Raw genomic sequence first — 20063 nt, forward strand, 5'->3', positions numbered from 1 at the left:
TGCTAACCCCAGGTGCTTCTGTTTGCTTGTAACCTTTAAGTTGAACTCCGAAGGAAGCTATTTTGGGTGCTTAATGTTTGGCATTGCTCTTTTAAAATCTAGCCAAAGCCTAAGTTCCAGATGTATTTTCTTTTTGTTTTTAATAAAATTTACCTTCTTATTTATTTATTTTTAAGAACAGGATTGAATTTTTGGTGTTCTAAAAGGTTTGTGCATATTGTTTAATTAGCTGGGGGCAACAGCTAATTTCCTTTTTCTTCTTCCTCAGCTCTTCCCCGGGGATGGGGGGGTGGGTGTGGGTGTGTGTGAGATAAAGGGCTCCAGGATACCCACAGGGAGAAATTCCCAAGTGCGCCTTCCTGGGTTCCAAGGGGTTTGCACTTAGGTAGTGGCAGCATCTACGCAGCCAAGGACAGAGGAAAGCTGTAACCTTGGGAGTTTAATACAAGCCTGGAGTGGCCGGTATTAATGTTTTGAATCCTTGCAGGCCCCCACCTTCTGCACTCGAAGTGCCAGAGCGGGGAATTAGTCCTGACGAGGTGTCCACCAGCCCCTTTGGCTGAGGGGCAGAGTGTGCCCAAGGACAGGTATGTGCTGGGCCACTTGGGCAGAGACTCGTGGGAGGAATACTCATGGGCTTGGCTGCCAGGATTGAGGAGAGCTACATCCCACCCTTTGCCCTTCCAGCTGCTTCATAACTTGCTCTGTCCCCGGGCTCCTCTCCGAGCCAAAATGCACCACCTCCCAGGCCTTTCCGGAGGGCAAAGTGGGAAGGTGTTTGTGGGGCCTGCTGCGACATCACCTGCTTCCCAGTGCTAGCAACACTTCTCCTGGCTCCCCAACCAAGCCCGCTAGCCACATGCACGGAGGTGCAAAGGAATTTTAGAAACCAACGTCTCTGCGGTCAATCGGCAGCTCTGCTCTGTCTGGAGTGCGCTGAGCAGCGCATGGTGCGATTACTGTTACGTTATACCATGCAGAATGTCCCGTCTGCAGCCTACCTCCAGGATTGGACACATGGCGTCTGCAGTCGTGCCTCCCAGGATGCTGCAGAACTTGTAGAAGGATTCCAGGTACGCCTGAGGAGAGAGCCAAGCAGATGAGAGGATGAGTGACACTTACCTACAGCCCACGTGATCCCCAAGCATTTCCGAACGTGTCAAAAGGCCTCAAGACATGAGCCCAGTAGGACCTCTGCATTACGGCACACGTCTCATGTCACTACTGCTCATCTGGTACATCCCCATTAAGCTCCACCCACTCCGATCACCATGCGTCCGTGGAAGTGGAGGGAGGCTAAAGAGGAGAAAGGCTGCAGTTTGATTTCCGAAGTAGCTAGGCAGCATGGGCCTCATTGCATTGCCAGAGGTCCTGAGTTCAAACCCAAGGGGTGCCCTGACAGCTGTGAATACATCTACGGCTCCTCTCCTTGGCCCCTTCTTGTCTTCCAGACTATGAACCAAACGAACAGGCAATGAGGCAGGGTATGCTGGAGTTCCTCGTGGAGGGTGACTCACTCTGGTCTAGCCAGTAACAGGCTGCCTGAATTTGTGCTAACATGCTTCACAGTTCATAGTGTAGCACTTCCAGGTCAGAAGGCACTTCCTGCTGAAGGCCCTGTGCCTACCAACTTGCCTCCCATGGGGCAGGCTGTCTGATAAGATACAAGAGATGCAAAGCTACTCTGATGTTGCACTCTGTGATTTTACGAAAATATGCTAATGTAACTGGAATATGGTTCATGCAAAAAGGTCTCTTGTAAGGTATCAAATCTACTGAGTGTGATCATCCTATCTGTATAAATGTACCACTCTTGTATCTGAAACTAGAAATCTGAAATAGAACTCTGAGGGTCTATTGTAATTATGCAAAGTGTGGGCCATTCATGGTGGTTTGGAATCTTGATAACTCCCATTAACCAGGACAATTGACAGCAGATGGCTCTGTTTTACCTGTGAATCTCCTGTATGTGTGTGTGCTGGCAAGTGAGTAATGAAGTCTTGCAGTGACATGTGATCATGTCACCTGAACTGGAATCCATCTTTAACCTGGTGCTTTTCCATTGGGGGAAAAGAGAGACACCCAGAGGGACAAAGGATTCCCGCCTTATGCAAAAGATTTATAAATGGGTAAAACAGAACAAAGAGGAATCCCCTAGCTACCGCCTGAGCTGGAACAAGGGCTGTACCAGGGGAAAGTCTTGTGCCCAGACTAGGAAGGCGTCTAGAAGAGTTTCTATACAAATGCAAGGAGTTTAAAAACAAAACTAGGATCTGTAGAATGTTTGGCAGTTGACTGAGATCCTTGACATCACAGGCATCAGCCACTGTTTCTGGGAACTGAAGGGAGGCAAATGTGCCCATATTTAAGCAGTTCATGGGGTGACCTGCGGAATTATACACCTGTGTGCCTTTTGTACCCGACAAACAGAATTGATATCGTCATGGGGTGAGAGGCAAAGTATTATCACACATCAAAAACTGCCTAGGAGACAGAAAGCAATGAGTAGGGTTGAACGGCGAACAGCAGGGCCTCAAGACACTGTCCAAGGTCCTGTGCTGTTTAATGTATTTATTAAACATCTGGAAAGGGAGCGTGCAGCAAGGAACTTCATAGACAACTGACCAACCCGGGAGAATGGGCAACACATAACAATGTTGCTATGGGCAGCTCAACAGAGACCGCTGCTCCATGTGCAGCTGTGGTCAGAAAAGCAAAAGATGTTCAGATGCATAAGGCCTGGGATGGAGAACAACACAGAACATTCTAACAACTTTGTATCAATCACTGGAGCAGCCTTGTCTCGATACTGTGCACAGTATTGGTCACCGCACCACGCACACACACAATCATAGAATATCAGGGTTGGAAGAGACATCAGGAGGTCATCTAGTCCCACCCCCTGCTCAAAGCAGGACCAACCTCAACTAAATCATCCCAGCCAGGGCTTTGTCAAGCCTGACCTTAAAAACCTTTAAGGAAGGAGATTCCACCACCTCCCTAGGGCCTGGTCTACACGATGACTTTAATTCGGATTTATCAGCTTTAATTCGAATTAACCCTGCAACTGTCCACACAACGACGCTATTTATTTCGATGTAAAGGGCCCTTTAAATCGATTTCTGTACTCCACCCCGACGAGCGGAGTAGTGCCAAAATCGATTTTAGCAATTCGAATTAGGGTTAGTGTGGCCGCAATTCGATGGTATTGGCCTCCGGGAGCTATCCCACAGTGCATCATTGTGACCGCTCTGGACAGCAATCTAAACTCGGATGCACTGGCCAGGTAGACAGGAAAAGCCCCGCGAACATTTGAATTCCATTTCCTGTTTGCCCAGCGTGGAGAGCACAGGTGACCACAGATAGCTCATCAGCACAGGTAACCATGCAGGCTGATAATCGAAAAAGAGCACCAGCATGGACCGTGAGGGAGGTACTGGATCTGATCGCTGTATGGGGAGAGGATTCAGTGCTTGCAGAACTTCGTTCTAAAAGACGAAATGCAAAAACTTTTGAAAAAATCTCCAAGGGCATGATGGAGAGAGGCCACAATAGGGACTCTGAGCAGTGCCGCGTGAAAGTCAAGGAGCTCAGACAAGCCTATCAAAAAACAAAGGAGGCAAACGGTCGCTCCGGGTCAGAGCCGCGGACATGCCGCTTCTACGCCGAGCTGCATGCAATTCTAGGGGGGGCTGCCACCACTACCCCACCTGTGATCGTGGATTCTGGGTCGGGGATAGTCTCATCAGCGACGCCTGAGGATTCTGCCGATGGGGGAGAGGAGGAGGAGGAGGATGAGGATGAGCTTGCAGAGAGCACACAGCACTCCATTCTCCCCAGCAGCCAGGATCTTTTTATCACCCTGACTGAAGTACCCTCCCAAGCCAGTACCCAAGACTCTGACCCCATGGAAGGGACCTCAGGTGAGTTTACCTTTTAAAATATAAAACTTGTTTTAAAAGCAAACGGTTTTTAATGATTACTTTGCCTGACTTTGCATTCGCGGTCAGTTCAGCTACTGGAAAAGTCTGTAGCTACTGGAAAAGTCTGTTAACGTGTCTGGGGATGGAGCGGAAATCCTCCAGGGACATCTCCATGAAGCTCTCCTGGAGGTACTCCAAAAGCCTTGCCAGAAGGTTTCTGGGCAGTGCATCCTTATTCCCTCCTCCATGGTAGGACACTTGACCACGCCATGCTTGCAGCAAGTAATCTGGTATCATTGCCTGACAAAGCCTGGCAGCGTATGGTCCCGGTGTTTGCTGGCATTCAAGCAACATCCGTTCTTTATCTTGTTGTGTAATCCTCAGGAGAGTGATATCACTCCTGGTAACCTGGTTGAAATACGGGAACTTAATTAAGGGGACAGAGGTGGCCGTTCCTACTGGGCTGTTTGCCTGTGGCGGAAAATAAATCCTTCCCTGCAGTTAGCCAAGCGCATATGGGAAATTGGCCCTGAGTTTTTCGCGTTTGGCTAGCAGGGATCTTCCCTGATACCAGCCACGCGGTGGGGGGGGGAGGGGTACAGCGATCATCCCAGAGAATTCATGGCGGGAGGGGGGGGTGGTTAGTTTGTTTTCTGGTGCTGCTGAATGTTAACAGAAAAACCGCAGCACTCTACAGGCTATGCTTGGTATGTGGGAAAGGAGGGCGCAGAAGCTGTAAGACAATGGCTTACCATGGCCGCATGCAAGCCGAATTCTGTTGCCCAGACCTGTGATCTCTAGCAGCAAAGCCACAGGCACTCAGCATTAAGAGGCAAAATGCGACCTTGCACAGAAATCACATGTGCTATGTAATGTGAATAGTGTTGGTCACCGTGAAAGAGTATAAGCATTGTTCTGCAAAATGTAGCTTTTTAAACAATTCTCTCTTTTTTCCCCTCCCTACAGCAGCTGCAAATTCCTCAAGCCTCCCTCCTCCATCCCGAAGGTTATCACAGATAAGGCGTCGTAAGAAGAGAACGCGAGACGAGATGTTTTCTGAAATTATGGAATCCAGCCGCAGTGACAGAGCTCATCTGAATGAGTGGAAGGAAACAGTTTCAAAGTATAGGAAAGAAGTCAGTGAACGTGAGGACAGGAGGGACCAACGTGAGGACAGGAGGGACGCTCGAGATGAGAGGTGGCGGCAGGAAGACCAGAGGATGAAGGATGCAACGCTGGGGCTGCTGCGTGAGCAAACAGACATGCTCCGGCGTCTGGTGGAGGTTCAGGAACGGCTGCTGGAAAACAGACTGCCGCTTCAGCCCCTGTACCCCCCTCCCCCCTCCCCATGTTCCATATCCTCCTCACCCAGACGTGTAAGAACGTGGGCGGGGGGAGGCTCCGTACACCTTCCCATTCCACCCCAGTAGACAGCCCAAGCAAAAGGCTGTCATTTTTTTAACCTTTTCTTTGTGGCTTTTTCCTTCCCAGCAATCCTCCTCCCAAATACCACCCGGGTTCCCTCCCTCTTTTTCTAATCTATTAATAAAGAATAAATGATTTTTAAATGATAGTGACTTTATTTGGTTTGAAAGAAAGCTGGGGGAAGGGGCAGGGTGGGTTCCTTACAGAAAATCAGTCAATAAAGGGGGCGGGTTTTCATGAAGGAGAAACAAACAGATATTTCACACTGTAGCCTGGCCAGCCATGAAACTGATTTTTAAAGCTTCTCTGATGCACAGCGCTTCCTGGTGTGCTCTTCTAATCGCCCTGGTGTCTGGCTGCGCGTAATCAGCAGCCAGGCGATTTGCCTCAGCCTCCCACCCCGCCATAAAGGTCTCCCCCTTACTTTCACAGAGATTGTGGAGCACACAGCAAGCAGAAATAACAATGGGGAGATTTCTTTGGCTGAGGTCAGAGCGAGTCAATAATGATCTCCAGCGACCTTTTAAACGGCCAAATGCACATTCTACCACCATTCTGCACTTGCTTAGCCTGTAGTTAAACAGCTCCTGACTCCTGTCCAGGCTGCCTGTGTATGGCTTCATAAGCCATGGCATTAAGGGGTAGGCTGGGTCCCCAAGAATAACTATTGGCATTTCAACATCCCCAACGGTTATTTTCTGGTCCGGAAAGTAAGTCCCTTGCTGCAGCCTTTTAAACAGAGTAGTGTTCCTGAAGACGCGAGCGTCATGAACCCTTCCCGCCCAGCCCGCGTTGATGTTGGTGAAACGTCCCTTGTGATCCACAAGTGCTTGCAGCACCATTGAAAAGTACCCCTTGCGGTTTATGTACTCGGTGGCTTGGTGCTCCGGTGCCAAGATAGGGATATGGGTTCCGTCTATCGCCCCACCACAGTTAGGGAATCCCATTGCAGCAAAGCCATCCACTATAGCCTGCACATTTCCCAGAGTCACTAACTTTCGTAGCAGCACCTGAGTGATTGCTTTGGCTACTTGCATCACAGCAGCCCCCACAGTAGATTTGCCCACTCCAAATTGATTCCCGACTGACCGGTAGCTGTCTGGCGTTGCAAGCTTCCACAGGGCTATCGCCACTCACTTCTCAACTGTGAGGGCTGCTCTCATCTTGGTATTCTGGCGTTTCAGGGCAGGGGACAGCAAGTCACAAAGTTCCATGAAAGTGCTCTTACGCATGCGAAAGTTCCGCAGCCACTGGGAATCGTCCCAGACCTGCAACACTATGCGGTCCCACCAGTCTGTGCTTGTTTCCCTTGCCCAGAATCGGCGTTCCATGGATAGAATCTGCCCCATTAACAACATGATCTCCAAAGCACCGGGGCCCGTGGTTTCACAGAATTCTGTATCCGTGTCCATGTCCTCATCATGCTTTGTCGCTGCGCTGCTGCCGCCGCTGCCTCCTCGCCTCGTTTTTCTGGTCCTGGCTGAGTATAAACTCCACGAGAACGCGCGAGGTGTTTACAATATTCATGACTGCTGTCTTGACCTCAGCGGGCTCCATGCTTGCCGTGGTATGGAGTCTGCAGTGTTCACCCACCCAGGAAAAAAGGCGCGAAAATGGTTGTCTGCCGTCCGTTGCTTTCATGCAGGGAGGGAGGGAGGGAGGGAGGTGAGGCTGTACCCAGAACCACCTGCGACAATGTTTTTTGTCCCATCAGGCACTGGGATCTTAACCCACAATCCCAATGGGCGCAGGAGACTGCGGGAACTATGGGATAGCTATGGGATTGCTACCCACAGTGCAACGGTGCAGAAATCGACGCTAGCCCCGGTACTTGGACGCACACCACCGAATTAATGTGCTTAGTGTGGCCGCATTCATTTCGACTTTATACAACCTGTTTTTCAAATCCGAATTATATAAATTCGGATTAATCCCGTAGTGTAGACATACCCTAGGTAACCCATTCCAGTGCTTCACCACCCTCCTAGTGAAATAGTGTTTCCTAATATCCAACCTAGACCTCCCCCACTGCAACTTGAGACCATTGCTCCTTGTTCTGTCATCTGCCACTACTGAGAACAGTCTAGATCCATCCTCTTTGGAACCCCCCTTCAGGTAATCGAAGGCTGCTATCAAATCCCCCCTCATTCTTCTCTTCTGCAGACTAAATAACCCCAGTTCCCTCAGCCTCTCTTCGTAAGTCACATGCCCCAGCCCCCTAATTATTTTTGTTGCCCTCTGCTGGACTCTCTCCAATTTGTCCACATCCCTTCTGTAGTGCGGGGACCAGAACTGGACAGAGTACTTCAGGTGTGGCCTCACCAGTGCTGAATAGAGGGGAATAATCACTTCCCTCGATCTGCTGGCAATGCCTCTACTTCTACAGCCCAATATGCCGTTGGCCTTCTTGGCAACAAGGGCACACTGTTGACTCATATCCAGCTTCTCATCCACTGTAATCCCCAGGTCCTTTTCTGCAGAATCAGAGGGGTTTAGAAAAGAGCACTGAGAAGGACCAGAGTACATGCAGGGATGTGTGGTTTTTTTACACAAATACACTGCCCCAAGCTGTTTGCACATGTCAGGCATACACACACGTGTGCACATGTGCTGCATGCAAGAGACCATGCTCAGCTTAGCAGGTTTTCCCCTAACTAGCCTGCATGCTGAAACTGACCTTCACTACCACCCATCAGAAGCAGAGGTCACACCCCAGCTGTTGGCTAGTTCCAATTTCCAGAAAACAAGGAAGACAGATATAATCTGGATCCCACCCCTCACCCAGACACTCAAGATGGAGTGATAGCCGCATGGCAGCACTGGCTGTGACAAGCACAGGAGCTGGTTTTCATATGAATGAGAAGTTCCTGATAGTGCTGGCTAGAACCAGACCGTACTGGTAGGAGCTGCAGTTAGCTCTCCACACAGCTCTGCCGGTGCCCCTCAATCCTGATCTGCCACACACACTGCTATTCCCCCTGTGCTCCCCACACAGCTCTGCCGGTGCCCCTCAATCCTGATCTGCCACACACACTGCTATTCCCCCTGTGCTCCCCACACAGCTCTGCCAGTGCCCCTCAATCCTGATCTGTCACACACACTGCTATTCCCTCTGTGCTCCCCACACACAGCTCTGCCGGTGCCCCTCAATGCAGACCCACAGCCATTCCCTCTGTGCTCCCCACACACAGCTCTGCTGGTGCCCCTCAATGCAGACCCACAGCCATTCCCTCTCTGTGCTCCCCACACACAGCTCTGCCAGTGCCCCTCAATGCAGACCCTCAGCCCCCATGTCTATTCCAGCCCTCCATGAGGGAAACTTATTCAGAGTAAAGACCTCTTTGCCCTCCAAGGAGGGGGATTCTGGGTTCCAAGTCACATGCCATCTCCTTATTCCTCTATGCTGCTGCATTGCTGGGGTATCCATTGTTCCAACAGCTCGGCTGAGGCGCTGAAGCCTTTCCCAAGCAAACCTTCCCTTTTTAAGAAAGCACATTACTGGCCCATGATCTCAGAGCCAGGCCCGAGGGAGCAGTCTCTTCACGTTGGCTAGGTCAAGCCTCCACTTCACATGGATTCTGTAGCCACCTCTGTCAGCCGGAGCAGCCCTCCACCAGAGCCTGCACAACTCATGCAAGGTTATTCAGAGAGGCGAGGTCAAAGGGTACTTTAAGGAGCCCCTCGCTGCCAGCCAGCTGACACCGCAGCAGAGATTGGAAGCAGCTGGCACTAGCAAGCTGGATATAACAACACTGCGTGAACCAACCTCCAGACCCCCCAGCCTGGCACACTGCTTCATTCCATCCTGGACACAGACCCTGTTCTCGGTCATGTTTAACTGCATTATTGCTCCCCGGGGGAGATGCTTCTAGCTGGCTTTACGATATACAGCGAACACACTAACAACTCTCTCCTTACCCAGCCTGGAAAAGCTGTCTTTGGAATTAGCCAGCTAGGACAGTGCTCCATGAGCGCTCCCCTACTCAGCTCCCTCCACACAGAGCGACCAGGCAGACAGCAATGCCCCACCCTCTCACAGCACGAGTCACTGATGTTTGTTACTCCAGGAAGCTGTTTCAGTAGCTCCTTCCCTCCCCGCGAGGGCCACATTTACCTTATACAGCGTGTTTCGGATGATTTCGATGTTCATTTCGTCGAGGTCCTGCTCGGATATGCAGTCCTGGAAGAAGGCAGCTGAAACAGACACAGAAAGCCATGAGCAAAATTGCAGCGTGCTCCTGCTGCTCCGAGTTGCACACTGTGCTCCCCGGAGAGGGAGTAGAGTGCAAGACCTCTGCATGCAGGAGGCCAGGTTTCCAAAGGCACAGCACCCAGCATGACCCTTACGGCTGGATGGTCAGAAGTGCTCGGATTGGGAGCTGAGCTCGGAATAATCAGGCCTGTATTCTGGTGCTTAGATGGGTGCCGAACTCTTCTGAAAAAGACTGGCTGTGCCTTTTCTAGTCCCGGGGAGTTATGGTGCCGCAAAGCCGGGGAACCACAGAGCTCTGCAAGAAGGGGAAGTCTTACCAGTAGTTTTATGGTGGTGACACTAGTGCCATTTAGAAATCGAATTTCTTAGGGTGCCTTGAGCTGCAAGGCTATTAGGTCCTAGACTCGAGCGCACGTCAGACTGCAGTTGCAGTTAGCGTGCTTGTTTGTTAGGCAGCACTTCGCTATTCCCCAGGACCGGGCCAGCATCAGCCATGGTGGTGAACAAACGCAGGCAACAAAAGAAGGCATATGCAATCAAATGGGGAAGAGGAAAGTCCATATGCCTGTAATGGTGATGGGAGATTCATGGGGGCAGAGGATGTTAAGCTTCTAGGAAGGTGAAGAGCTGGATTAAAGACTCTGACCTACAGGAATGTTCTACATCACCTTGTTTCTCAGCAAGAGATCGTCATTTTCATTCAATATAAACCCTGGACACTTAGAGCCTAGAGATGGACACACTGCACAGCTGGTCAGACTTTTTTAAACAATGCATTTCAGCTTTGGGAATTTGACATCCTGTGAGACACCAGTAACTGGAGAACACACTTCCCACGTACTACAGTTTGCAGTACCTTCCGTTACACTTGTGGTTGCTATTTGCGTTAAGGGTCCTGGTTTTCATTCTGCTCCCATCTTGCTGCCCCTTTTATGCTAGGGTTCACTTTCTGTTTCCCCACGCTCACGTTCAGGGAACGTATGTCAACGTTTTGGCTTTGCTGCAGGTGATCCTTCCTTAGCTGAACACAAGACATGGGAGCAAGAGCTCTCGCTATTGGTTTGGTTTTTGTCCAATTTCTTGGCTCCTTGTCTAATGAGTCATTTTCCCATCAACTATTTCTCTGCCTCATCGTCCCAGGTTGTGTTTGTGGGAAGCACTTTCTTTCCCAGCTATGAAAATCTAGGCTGCTACCAACTGTACCACCAGGACTCAGTCTCTTGGGGAATTGCATCCTTTCTGGAGCAGCTAGAAGAACTGCTCGTGGATCATCCCATCGATTATGTTCCATTAACTCTGTTTGCCAACATTAGCCCCGGAGGCCTGTGTGTCCAGACATCCACTGTGCACAATGGAAGCATTCGCTCATCTCCTCCCAGACTGCTCCAATGCTGGCTATAGGTCTTGTCTATCTCTTGCTGGGATAAGAGACCACTGGGATAATGAGTTTAAAGTACTTGTTTCACAGTGGGACATAGGCAAGTCTGGCTCTGCAGACCACAGCAATTACCAACATTTAACAAAATTAGTGGCATCTCCCACTGGGAGAGTTACTTTTCCCCTCTACTGTTATGTCTCACAGCTGGTGAGAGAAGGCCATTCTTCCAGCCAACCTGTGATGCATAACAGTAACGCTTCTGCTAGTTTCCACATTCTACAGCTCGGTAGAAGGTACGTCAGTTTTCCAACCTGAACTCCTGGTTTATGGAGCGCCGGCTTGTATTTACTGCCTGCGTCAGTACCAGTCCAGGCAGAGAGGAATGGAAGTGGCAGCTATCGGGAAAGATGCCCATAGAAAATTGCCCAGCATACCAACCAAACTGCTCAGTATTCCAATGGGAATAGTAAATCTGTGCTACAAACTTGTTAAATTAAGTAAAATTACCTCACTCCCTCAGAGGGACTTCAGATTATTTCCTAAACTGCCCTGCGTTACCTGTGTGTCAGTCAAGACAACTAGTGTTAAAAGAAGATTACATTTCTTAACACGCTTCAACTTTCTACCTTCAGGTTTCTGCATAAGAGAGTGTTTGTAGAGCAGATGATGGGGAACTAAGGGGGTCGCTATATGGATCATTGAGTTGTAGATGCACAAGATAGTTCAAGACAGACATACAAGGCAGTAAAACCCACCATGCCTGTCTCGGTGGTTAGACTGTTTTGCAGTCCCGGATTCAGAAACACGGGTTTGTGCCCATCCTAGCGCATGAATGGGCAGACTGGTTCCAAGGCCAGCTGAAAGGCACTTTGAATAAACACTGCTCACCCAGGGGCGTGTCCACCAGGATTGCGTTGTAGAGCTCCGCAGGGGTCTGAGCAATATTCACAGCTTCCATTTGCTCAAAGCTTCCTAGCGGATGGCACTTGGGCACCAGCTCAGCGATGGAGCGCTGGTGCAACGTCCCGGTGATTAGCAGGATGACGTTATCGATCATGTAGCTGTAGCTAGGAGGAACAGGAGAGGGGGAAGCGTGTTACTGATATGGACATCAGGGCAGAAAGATGGGTGCACGTGTTGGCTCACAGAAGATACCACGCCCTCTGGAACCAGTCAATGTTGAACCTGAAGGCTCTGTCGGAAGTTGCCAGGTGCACCCAGGAACCAGAGGAGCCTCGTTTCCAACACTCGCAGGTCTACCAGCCTGGAGGGAGAGGAACCAAGCTTACTCCCAACTTGAGATCATTCCCGCTAGATCCCAGCCATCCACACATCTCTGCCTGCCACTCCCCTCCCTCTTCCAAGCCACTGGGACCCCCTCATGTCACTCGCCCCACTGCAGACTCCTCCTTTTGTGGCTGTACAAAGCATTGCCTCAGCAAGGCCAGCAGGAGCCAGGGAAACCGATGGGGATGATGCTGACCAGTCTTCATCCCTCTGGCAGCGTTCAGCTGCTGCCTCTGGGGAAGCACGGTGCAGCAGCAGCACGGGTGCCGTTGTACAGATGCAGCGGGAGAAGGCAGCGCTCCTGCAGCCCTGTGCCAAGTCTGGCCCCTGTATCTTGTGGCTACTCACTTGGAAGCACATACACTGGGCAGCCTTATTAAAAACCCAGTAAGAGGAAAACTGCATGTTATTAATCCCCATCACCTTGCAGCCTTTAACTCCAGACTGGAGGTTTCCAGAAGACCTGAACTGATGGGTTTGATGGAGAAATCAGTGGGTGCGGGTCGATGGCTGTGTTATTACAGGAGCTCAGACTGCAGGATCCAAAGGGGCTCTTCTGTCCTTAACCCATGAATCATTTCTACTGCAGCAGAGGCTATCGTCCGCACCCCAACAGGGGCTGCCTTGTGCTAGGCACTGGACACACAAGCCCCTCCCACAAAGATTCGAGCTTGAAAGACAAGACAGGCCGGAGGGGCGGAAGTTGCAGCAATCAAGAAGCAAGGTCAGGGCTTCGACAGAAGCTTTGACATCCTAGAGCAGTGGCTCTCAAACTTTTGTACTGGCGACCCCTTTCACATAGCAAGGCTCTGAGTGCGACCCCCCCCCCGTACATTAAAAACACTTTTTAATATATTTAACACCATTATAAATGCTGGAGGCAAAGCGGGGTTTAGGGTGGAGGCTGACAGCTCGCGATCCCCCACGTAATAACCTGGCAACCCCCTGAGGGGTCCTGACCCCCAGTTTGAGAACCCCTGGCCTAGACAGAAGGAGACGTGTGAGATTTAGACACTGCCTGGATGCTGGACTAGAGGGCAGGCAAAGGCAGGAATGTGGGTAGGTGCTGCCCAGCATGACAGAGGCAGACGGGGAAGGGCTTTGGGGAAGATCGGCAGCTCAGCTGTGGCCATGTTCCATTTTAGCCGAGAGCTGGAAATACACAAGGAGGTCAGGAAGACAGGCTGAAATTTCAGTTTGAGGGAGATGAGTGCAAAGCAGAGGCCGACAGAGATGGCAGGAGTCTATCAGCAAACATTGCCCGGAGACGCCCAGGGAGCGTAAGGGAGACGAGGAGGGTGCCAGCACAGTGCCCTGATGGGCCTCAGTGAGCAGGGAGGATGACTAGGTCCTGAAGGAGCAATCTGCAAAGTAGGAGAAGAACAGGGAGAAGATGGAGCCATAGGATAACAAGACTGGGGTGGGCATGGTGGACAGTCTCCAAGGAAGCTGGTAGATCCAGGAGGCGGCGTAAAAGGATTTGACCGGAAAGAGACCATCAGAGCCACTGCTCGGGGAGGAGCACAAGTGTGCGAGCACACACCTACACTACTTTCCCACTCTCCATTTTGAAAGTGTCCCTCACCCACTCGAGTTTCCTGCACCAGTCTCTGATGAGGACAGAAATTCATCACACGACGTTGGACACCAAATCGAGCCTCTCAGATTCACAAGTCTACCTGTTACTACTGGTCCCAGGTGAAATCAGCCTGGGGACCAGCTTCATATGTGCACAGTGTGTATCCACAGGTCCCTGGATACGTGCACAGAAGCATGGGTGTGCATAAAAACAACAAGGAGTCTGGTGGCACCTTAAAGACTAATAGATTTATTTGGCATAAGCTTTCGTGGCTAAAAACCCACTTCTTCAGATGCATGGAGTGAAAATTACAGATACAGGCATAAATATATATTGGCACATGGAAAAGGGAGTTACCTAACAAATGGAGAACCAATGTTGACAAGGCCAATTTAGTCAGGGTGGATGTGGTCCACTCCCCACAAACAAGGCAATGCTCTCAGTATCTGACAGCTCCGGTTCACCGCTAGAATAGTAGCACAGGTATCGATCCATCGGGGTGACAGCGGTGCAACAGGAAAAGGAACTCGTCTTTTGTTTGTCTGCAGCTCTCCCGGAGGAGCACATAAAGCCAGATAAGACAAGACACGTCTGTATGGGACCTAACGTAACGGTCCGGAAGAGGCCAACCGGCCAGCTCTGAGTACATGCCTTAGCGATAGTGCTGGCTAAACATGCGCTGTAGTGCCACTTTCCAGCAAGCCCAGGTTGTGTTTAGTCCAGCTCTCTCTCGCTCATTCCAGATAAAACGAACAGGAGACTCAGCTCTTAGTGTTTCCCTTTCCAGGTGACAATCAAAGCTCTGACTAAACAAGAGAATTAAGCCAGAACACACTGACCCAGTGTTTGGGATGCGGTCAGAAAAGCCTCTCTCTAGCCATGCCTGGATGCACCTGCTTTCCTGTGCAGGGTCTGGTGAGAATGCAGCTGCCTTCTTGTATACCAGGTACAGCACAGGGAGTGAAGCAGCAGTACCTCCTTCGCCTCTGCTACGGTCTCTTCTACCAGCCCTATGGGGTTTGCTTGGCTGGATTTATTACAAAGGAACAGGGTAGCAGTGAAGGTTTCCCGGTGACCCCCAAATGCCCACGTTTATCTGCCTGAGCTCCCGCCCCACACCTTCCTCGGGCCTGGAGTGCTTCAGCACCTGTGTACGTGTCATTTTCAGGTCATGCTCGATCTCTTGGGAACAAGAGGATTTCCAGCTGGCAATGCCACTAGTCTGGTGAGAGCCAGACACACGTACAACCAGACTGTCAGAGGTTACAGAATTCTGCAGCAGCTTCACAGAGCTAATCAGTGCTCACACCTCCACGCCTCGAAAAAGATGCCACCAGAGGATCATCACTTCCCCGGTTTTATTATGTGAAGAACAATGGGAGCAGCATGTTAGAGTCATATGGGACTGCTCCCTCCAGCACTCCCTTTAACAAGTCAGGTTATGCTGCACCTCGTAAGAGGAACAGTTCAGGAACATCAAGATTCTCAGCCAGCAAGGAGAATACAGGGGCTTAGAGGGAAGATGCCCATCTTCCCACTTGTGCTGGGAAGTGGGCCACTGGGTTGAGGGATTCCCCAAGAACTGTGAGGTGAACCAGGAAAGCCACTGCGGAAGAGGGGGAGATGGTGACAGCTGATAAGACAGAAACTCGTCCCCAGTGAAATGGTAACAGGCACCAGAAGATAATTAGGGAGTGTAAAGGCTAGTGTAAGCACCAAGAAAGCTGAATCGAGGGCTAGCACAAGAGGTTTAGGGAGACCTAAATAAGAACGGGGAGCAGGCAAGCAGCAAGAAACGGGAGAGATTGCATTAGACAATAGCTAAACTCTGATGTCATCCTGTAGCGTATCTGGCAATGGGAGAGGGTTGTGGTGGGGACTGAAGAACAGGAATCAGGACCTGACAGACACTCCTCACTTAAATCGCTTCCCTTTCTGAAGTCAGGATTAAACCTTCGCCGAGGGCATAACGAGGTTTCCAGTGGCACAGAACAGGAGTCTGCCTGCCTGTGGCTGTGAAAGCAGTTGACAATAGACTAGAGAGTCACTGGCACAGCCAGAGGAATACCTGTACCCTGTACCTTGTAGCACATAAGATGCCAGCCGTAGATCACCTGCATCCACAGACCTGTAATTGGTCTCTTAACTCGGAAATATTTTCTTGGAGTTCCTTGAGAACCGGTCAGATGTCTGAGATGGAAATTCTCAGACACCAACGTTAGCAAAACAAGGAAAGGGCCAAAACTGCAGAAACCATGGAGACTCACAGCAACAACTGGAAGGGCTCTTTCCAGACCCTGCACTTGGCATGAGGGAGACCTTTGTTCTTGAAAGAGACAGTCTCTTGTTCAGCCCAGCAAACCCCCCCACCCCGCCTTCCAGAGTTGTGTGTGTGTGGAGGAGAGGAAGGTATGATGCAAGACAACAGCATATCCGATAGCAAACCACCCCAGAGCCTGCTAACATTTTTGTACAGTAATGTAGGACAAGTACCCGAGCTTGAATTATACAAAAATACCAATTAAATTCAGCCTACAAATGAAAGGTCAACGATGAGATGTTACACACTGAATAATTCAAACAATTCAGGCTCATGGGGCCATGGCACTGTTTCTCTTGCAAGTCAGCAGGACCTTTATCACCAGGGCTGGTGTTAACAGGTGCTAGGTGGAAGCCATCGGTTTTAACTGACACTTGTACTTACAGGTTTCAATGCTGGTGCAACGACATGCAGTTTAAAAGGTGCAGCACCCTATGCATGCTGATGGTTACATACAATAAACCCGGAGTCCTGGCGTGAACCGAAGCATGCATGTGGCTGCATGTCAGAGTTCTCTCAGAATGGTAAACACGTATACAGCAGCCTTTGCCCAAACACCTTGCTCCTACAGCCACAAAAACCACAGACCTCTCTGCCTCTTGCACTCCAGATTTCCCACTGCTGTAGTAGTAGGGCCTTTTATCCTTTGTGGCCTCCGTCATTGGAGTGCCGCACAATCACATAGTGGGTACATTTCAGTAATGCATTCAGATGGACTTTCACCCTTCCCATCCTGGGAAACATTTGAACTAGATGAGGCTTTTTAACCTTTTCTAAATGGTCTGGCATGCACTGGGAGGAAACTGAGCAGGAAACCCTAAGGAATTTAGGAGCTTCACATGGTCTTTGATGCCCCCAGCCAGACTTTGAAAGCCAGCTGCTCATTCTCCAGCCTTCTTTGCTCCATAACTTTAGAAAAGAGGCAAAGTTGGGAAGGAGAACAAGAATAAAGTCCAGAGGACCTGTTGCAGACTTAGCAGGGATGATGAATTTGATGGGGACGACTATGTAGGACTGGGACCTAACTTACCCCCATCCTAGGTCTATAGCAGATTTAGCAAACTAAGAAGTCTGCAAGGAGCAGACCTATGCCTGAGGGCAAGAATCAACGAATAAGAACAGCCAGACTGGGTCAGACCAATGGTCCAGCTAGCCCAGTATCCTGCCTCCTGACAGTGGCCAATGCCAGGTGCTTCAAGGAGAATGAACAGAACAGGGCAATTTATCGAGTGATCCATCCCGTCATCTAGTCCCAGCATCTGGCAGTCAAAGGCTTCAGTACATCCAGAGCATGGGGTTGCATCCTTGACCATCCTGGCTAATAGCCTGAATTTATCTAATTCTTTTTTGAACACCATTATACTTTTGGCCTTCCCAACATCCCCTGGCAATGAGTTCCCCAGGTTGACTGTGCATCGGGTGAAGTACTTCTTCCTTATCTATGTTTTAAACCTGCTGCCTATTAATTTCATTGGGTAACCCCTGGTTCTTTTATTACAAGAAGGTGTAAACAACACTTCCTTATTCCCTTTCTTCACAGCATTCATGATTTATTGACTTCTATCATATCCCCCCTTGAACGTCTCTTTTCCAAGCTGACAAATTCCAGTCTTTTTTAATCTCGCCTCATATGGAAGCTGTTCCATACCCCTCATCATTTTTGTCATCCTTCTCTGTACTTTTTCCAATTCTAGTATACCTTTTTTGACACAGGATGGCCAGAACTACACGCAGTATTCAAGGTGTGGGTGTACCATGGATTTATAGAGAGGCATTATGACATTTTCTGTCTTTATTATCTATTCTTTTCCTAATGGTTCCTAACATGGATAGCTTTTTTTGGCTGCCGCTGCACATTGAGTGGATATTTTCAGAGAACTATCCACAATGACTCCAAGATCTTTTTTGAGTAGTAACAGCTAATTTAGATCCCATCGTTTTGTATGTGTAGTTGGGATGATGTTTTCCAACGTGCATCACTTTGCATTTATCAACACATAATTTCATCTGCCATTTCCTTGCCCAGTCACCTAGTTTTGGGAGATCCCTTTGTAACTCTTCCCAGTCAATATGGAGATAGCCGACATCCCTTATTATTGAGTTTTCTATTTTTATAGCCGCTCTAATCTCCCTGAGCATTTCACAGTCACTATCACCATCCTGGTCAGGTGATCAATAGTGTATTCCTACTGCTATCGTCTTATTATTCGAACATGGAATTTCTATCCATAGAGATGCTATGGTACAGTTTGAGTCATTTACGTTTTTTCCCCCTATATTTGACTCTGCTTTCTTTCACATGTAGTGCCACTCCCCTACGAGTGTCACCTACTCTGTCATTCCGATATATTTGTACCCTGGATTACCATGGCCCAATGATTGTCATCATTTCCATGTTTCTGTGATGCTATTATATAAATATCCTCATTTAATGCCAGGCACTCAAGTTCACCCATCTTAGTATTTAGGCTTGTAGCATTTATAGACAAGCACTTATAAAATGTGTCAATATTTAGTTGTCTGGTAGAGGAGACCACAGCGTAAGGGACAGATGGTTTGGGGAAGCCAGCTGGATGCAGTGAAGACAAGTCACAGGGTCTCCTAGTCTACGCGAAAAGTAGTAGGTTTTGCAGTGGTGCTCACAAAAGCCACAGATCACAAGGCTACAGCTAGTTTGTCACCCTCGCAGACCTCACAAACAGCTCTGATCATAAGGGGACATATTTTTAAATGTTCTTGGCTGGCAAAGCTCTCCTATTGCAATGACTGTTAACAGCAGAACATTAACTGGTAAGCCTCATCTTCACTTCACTTTGACCTTCTGGGCAGGCAGCCAAGAATCTACAGAAACAAAACAAAAATGTATCAGGGTTCCAGCCAAGCGAGCAACTAATCACCTTGGAGAGCCACAGCCAAGAGACCTGGTATGTGGAGTTTCAGAAACCTCAGCTCCTCCACCAAGGCTAGGCGCACCGGAGAAAAGACTAGCTAAAAGCAAGTACTGCACAGAAGGAAGGTGGTCAAACCACATGCAATACTGACTGCAACTCCTTCATCTCTCCCCAGTCCAGGAGATATGGCAGATAGCTTACTTAGCTGGCTAGCAAGCAGTCTAAAACTGCCGTTCTGCCCGCTGGAACTGGCCCAGCCAAACACTGAAATTCTGTGTGTACTATCACAGCAATGGCTCAGACGTCTGTGCCCCCTTCAGCACCGCAGTGTGCCCCCCCCCCACGCTCTATCCAGTCAAGTATACAATATCATTGCAGAGGGAGCATGAAGACCAAACGGCCTTGGAAAGCAGCTTCACTTCTGGTTTCAGAGCAATCCCTTAATGAACCCAGGAGTTCGGTTTTGCAGGTTCAACCTGTTCTCTGTACACTACTATCATCTCAACATACAGAGAGGAAGAAGAGGAAATTGCTACCAGGGTGAACTTCAATGCCCCATTACTACCCCCTCCCTTTTCACCCCCATTCTCCATCCCTCCCTGCACCAGCAGGGTACAGTCTTGCCCCCCTCTGGCCCAGAAGGAATGTTCTTTTCCCTCCCTGTATCATGGCTCATGTCACAACAGCCGCAGCCTTCAGCTGACAGCAGGAACCAGGCCTGCTACAGAGCTCTGTTCACTACCTAGAAGTCTCACAAGCGGTGACCTCCCTGTTACTGACACAGCACCTCCCCTTGGTAATGCTCCAACTCCCCACTGTCCGGGCTCTGAGGCTCCCGCATCCCCCCCATCGCAACACATGGATGGAATACAGCACAGAGAAGCCAGCAAGTAAGCTCGTACTTTTTCACCAGCCATCAGAACCAGGGCGTTCCACAATAGGCAACTCCCAGCTGAGACCCAGTCATGGCTCCTTTTCTCATCACATCAATCCATAGCTCACCCGCTCGCTGACAAACGCTGGCCTCTGCTCCATGGCAGGCACTGG

At 49.7% G+C, this 20063-nt stretch overlaps 1 protein-coding gene across 1 annotated transcript in view; it reads right to left on the reverse strand.

Annotated features, from left to right (window-relative positions):
* The window catches only part of ATP6V0D1 (ATPase H+ transporting V0 subunit d1), an 84245-nt gene that overhangs the window by 3640 nt on the left and 60542 nt on the right, over window positions 1-20063 (reverse strand). The window contains exons 3-5 of the mRNA XM_054048585.1: window positions 11828-12006; window positions 9463-9542; window positions 1002-1079 (exon numbers count right to left, since the gene is read on the reverse strand). Of these exons, the coding sequence (XP_053904560.1) occupies window positions 1002-1079; window positions 9463-9542; window positions 11828-12006 (337 nt within the window). The remainder of the gene's footprint in view (window positions 1-1001; window positions 1080-9462; window positions 9543-11827; window positions 12007-20063) is intronic.

This window comes from Malaclemys terrapin, chromosome 14 (assembly GCF_027887155.1).
Source record: "Malaclemys terrapin pileata isolate rMalTer1 chromosome 14, rMalTer1.hap1, whole genome shotgun sequence".
Lineage (NCBI taxonomy): Eukaryota > Metazoa > Chordata > Testudines > Emydidae > Malaclemys > Malaclemys terrapin.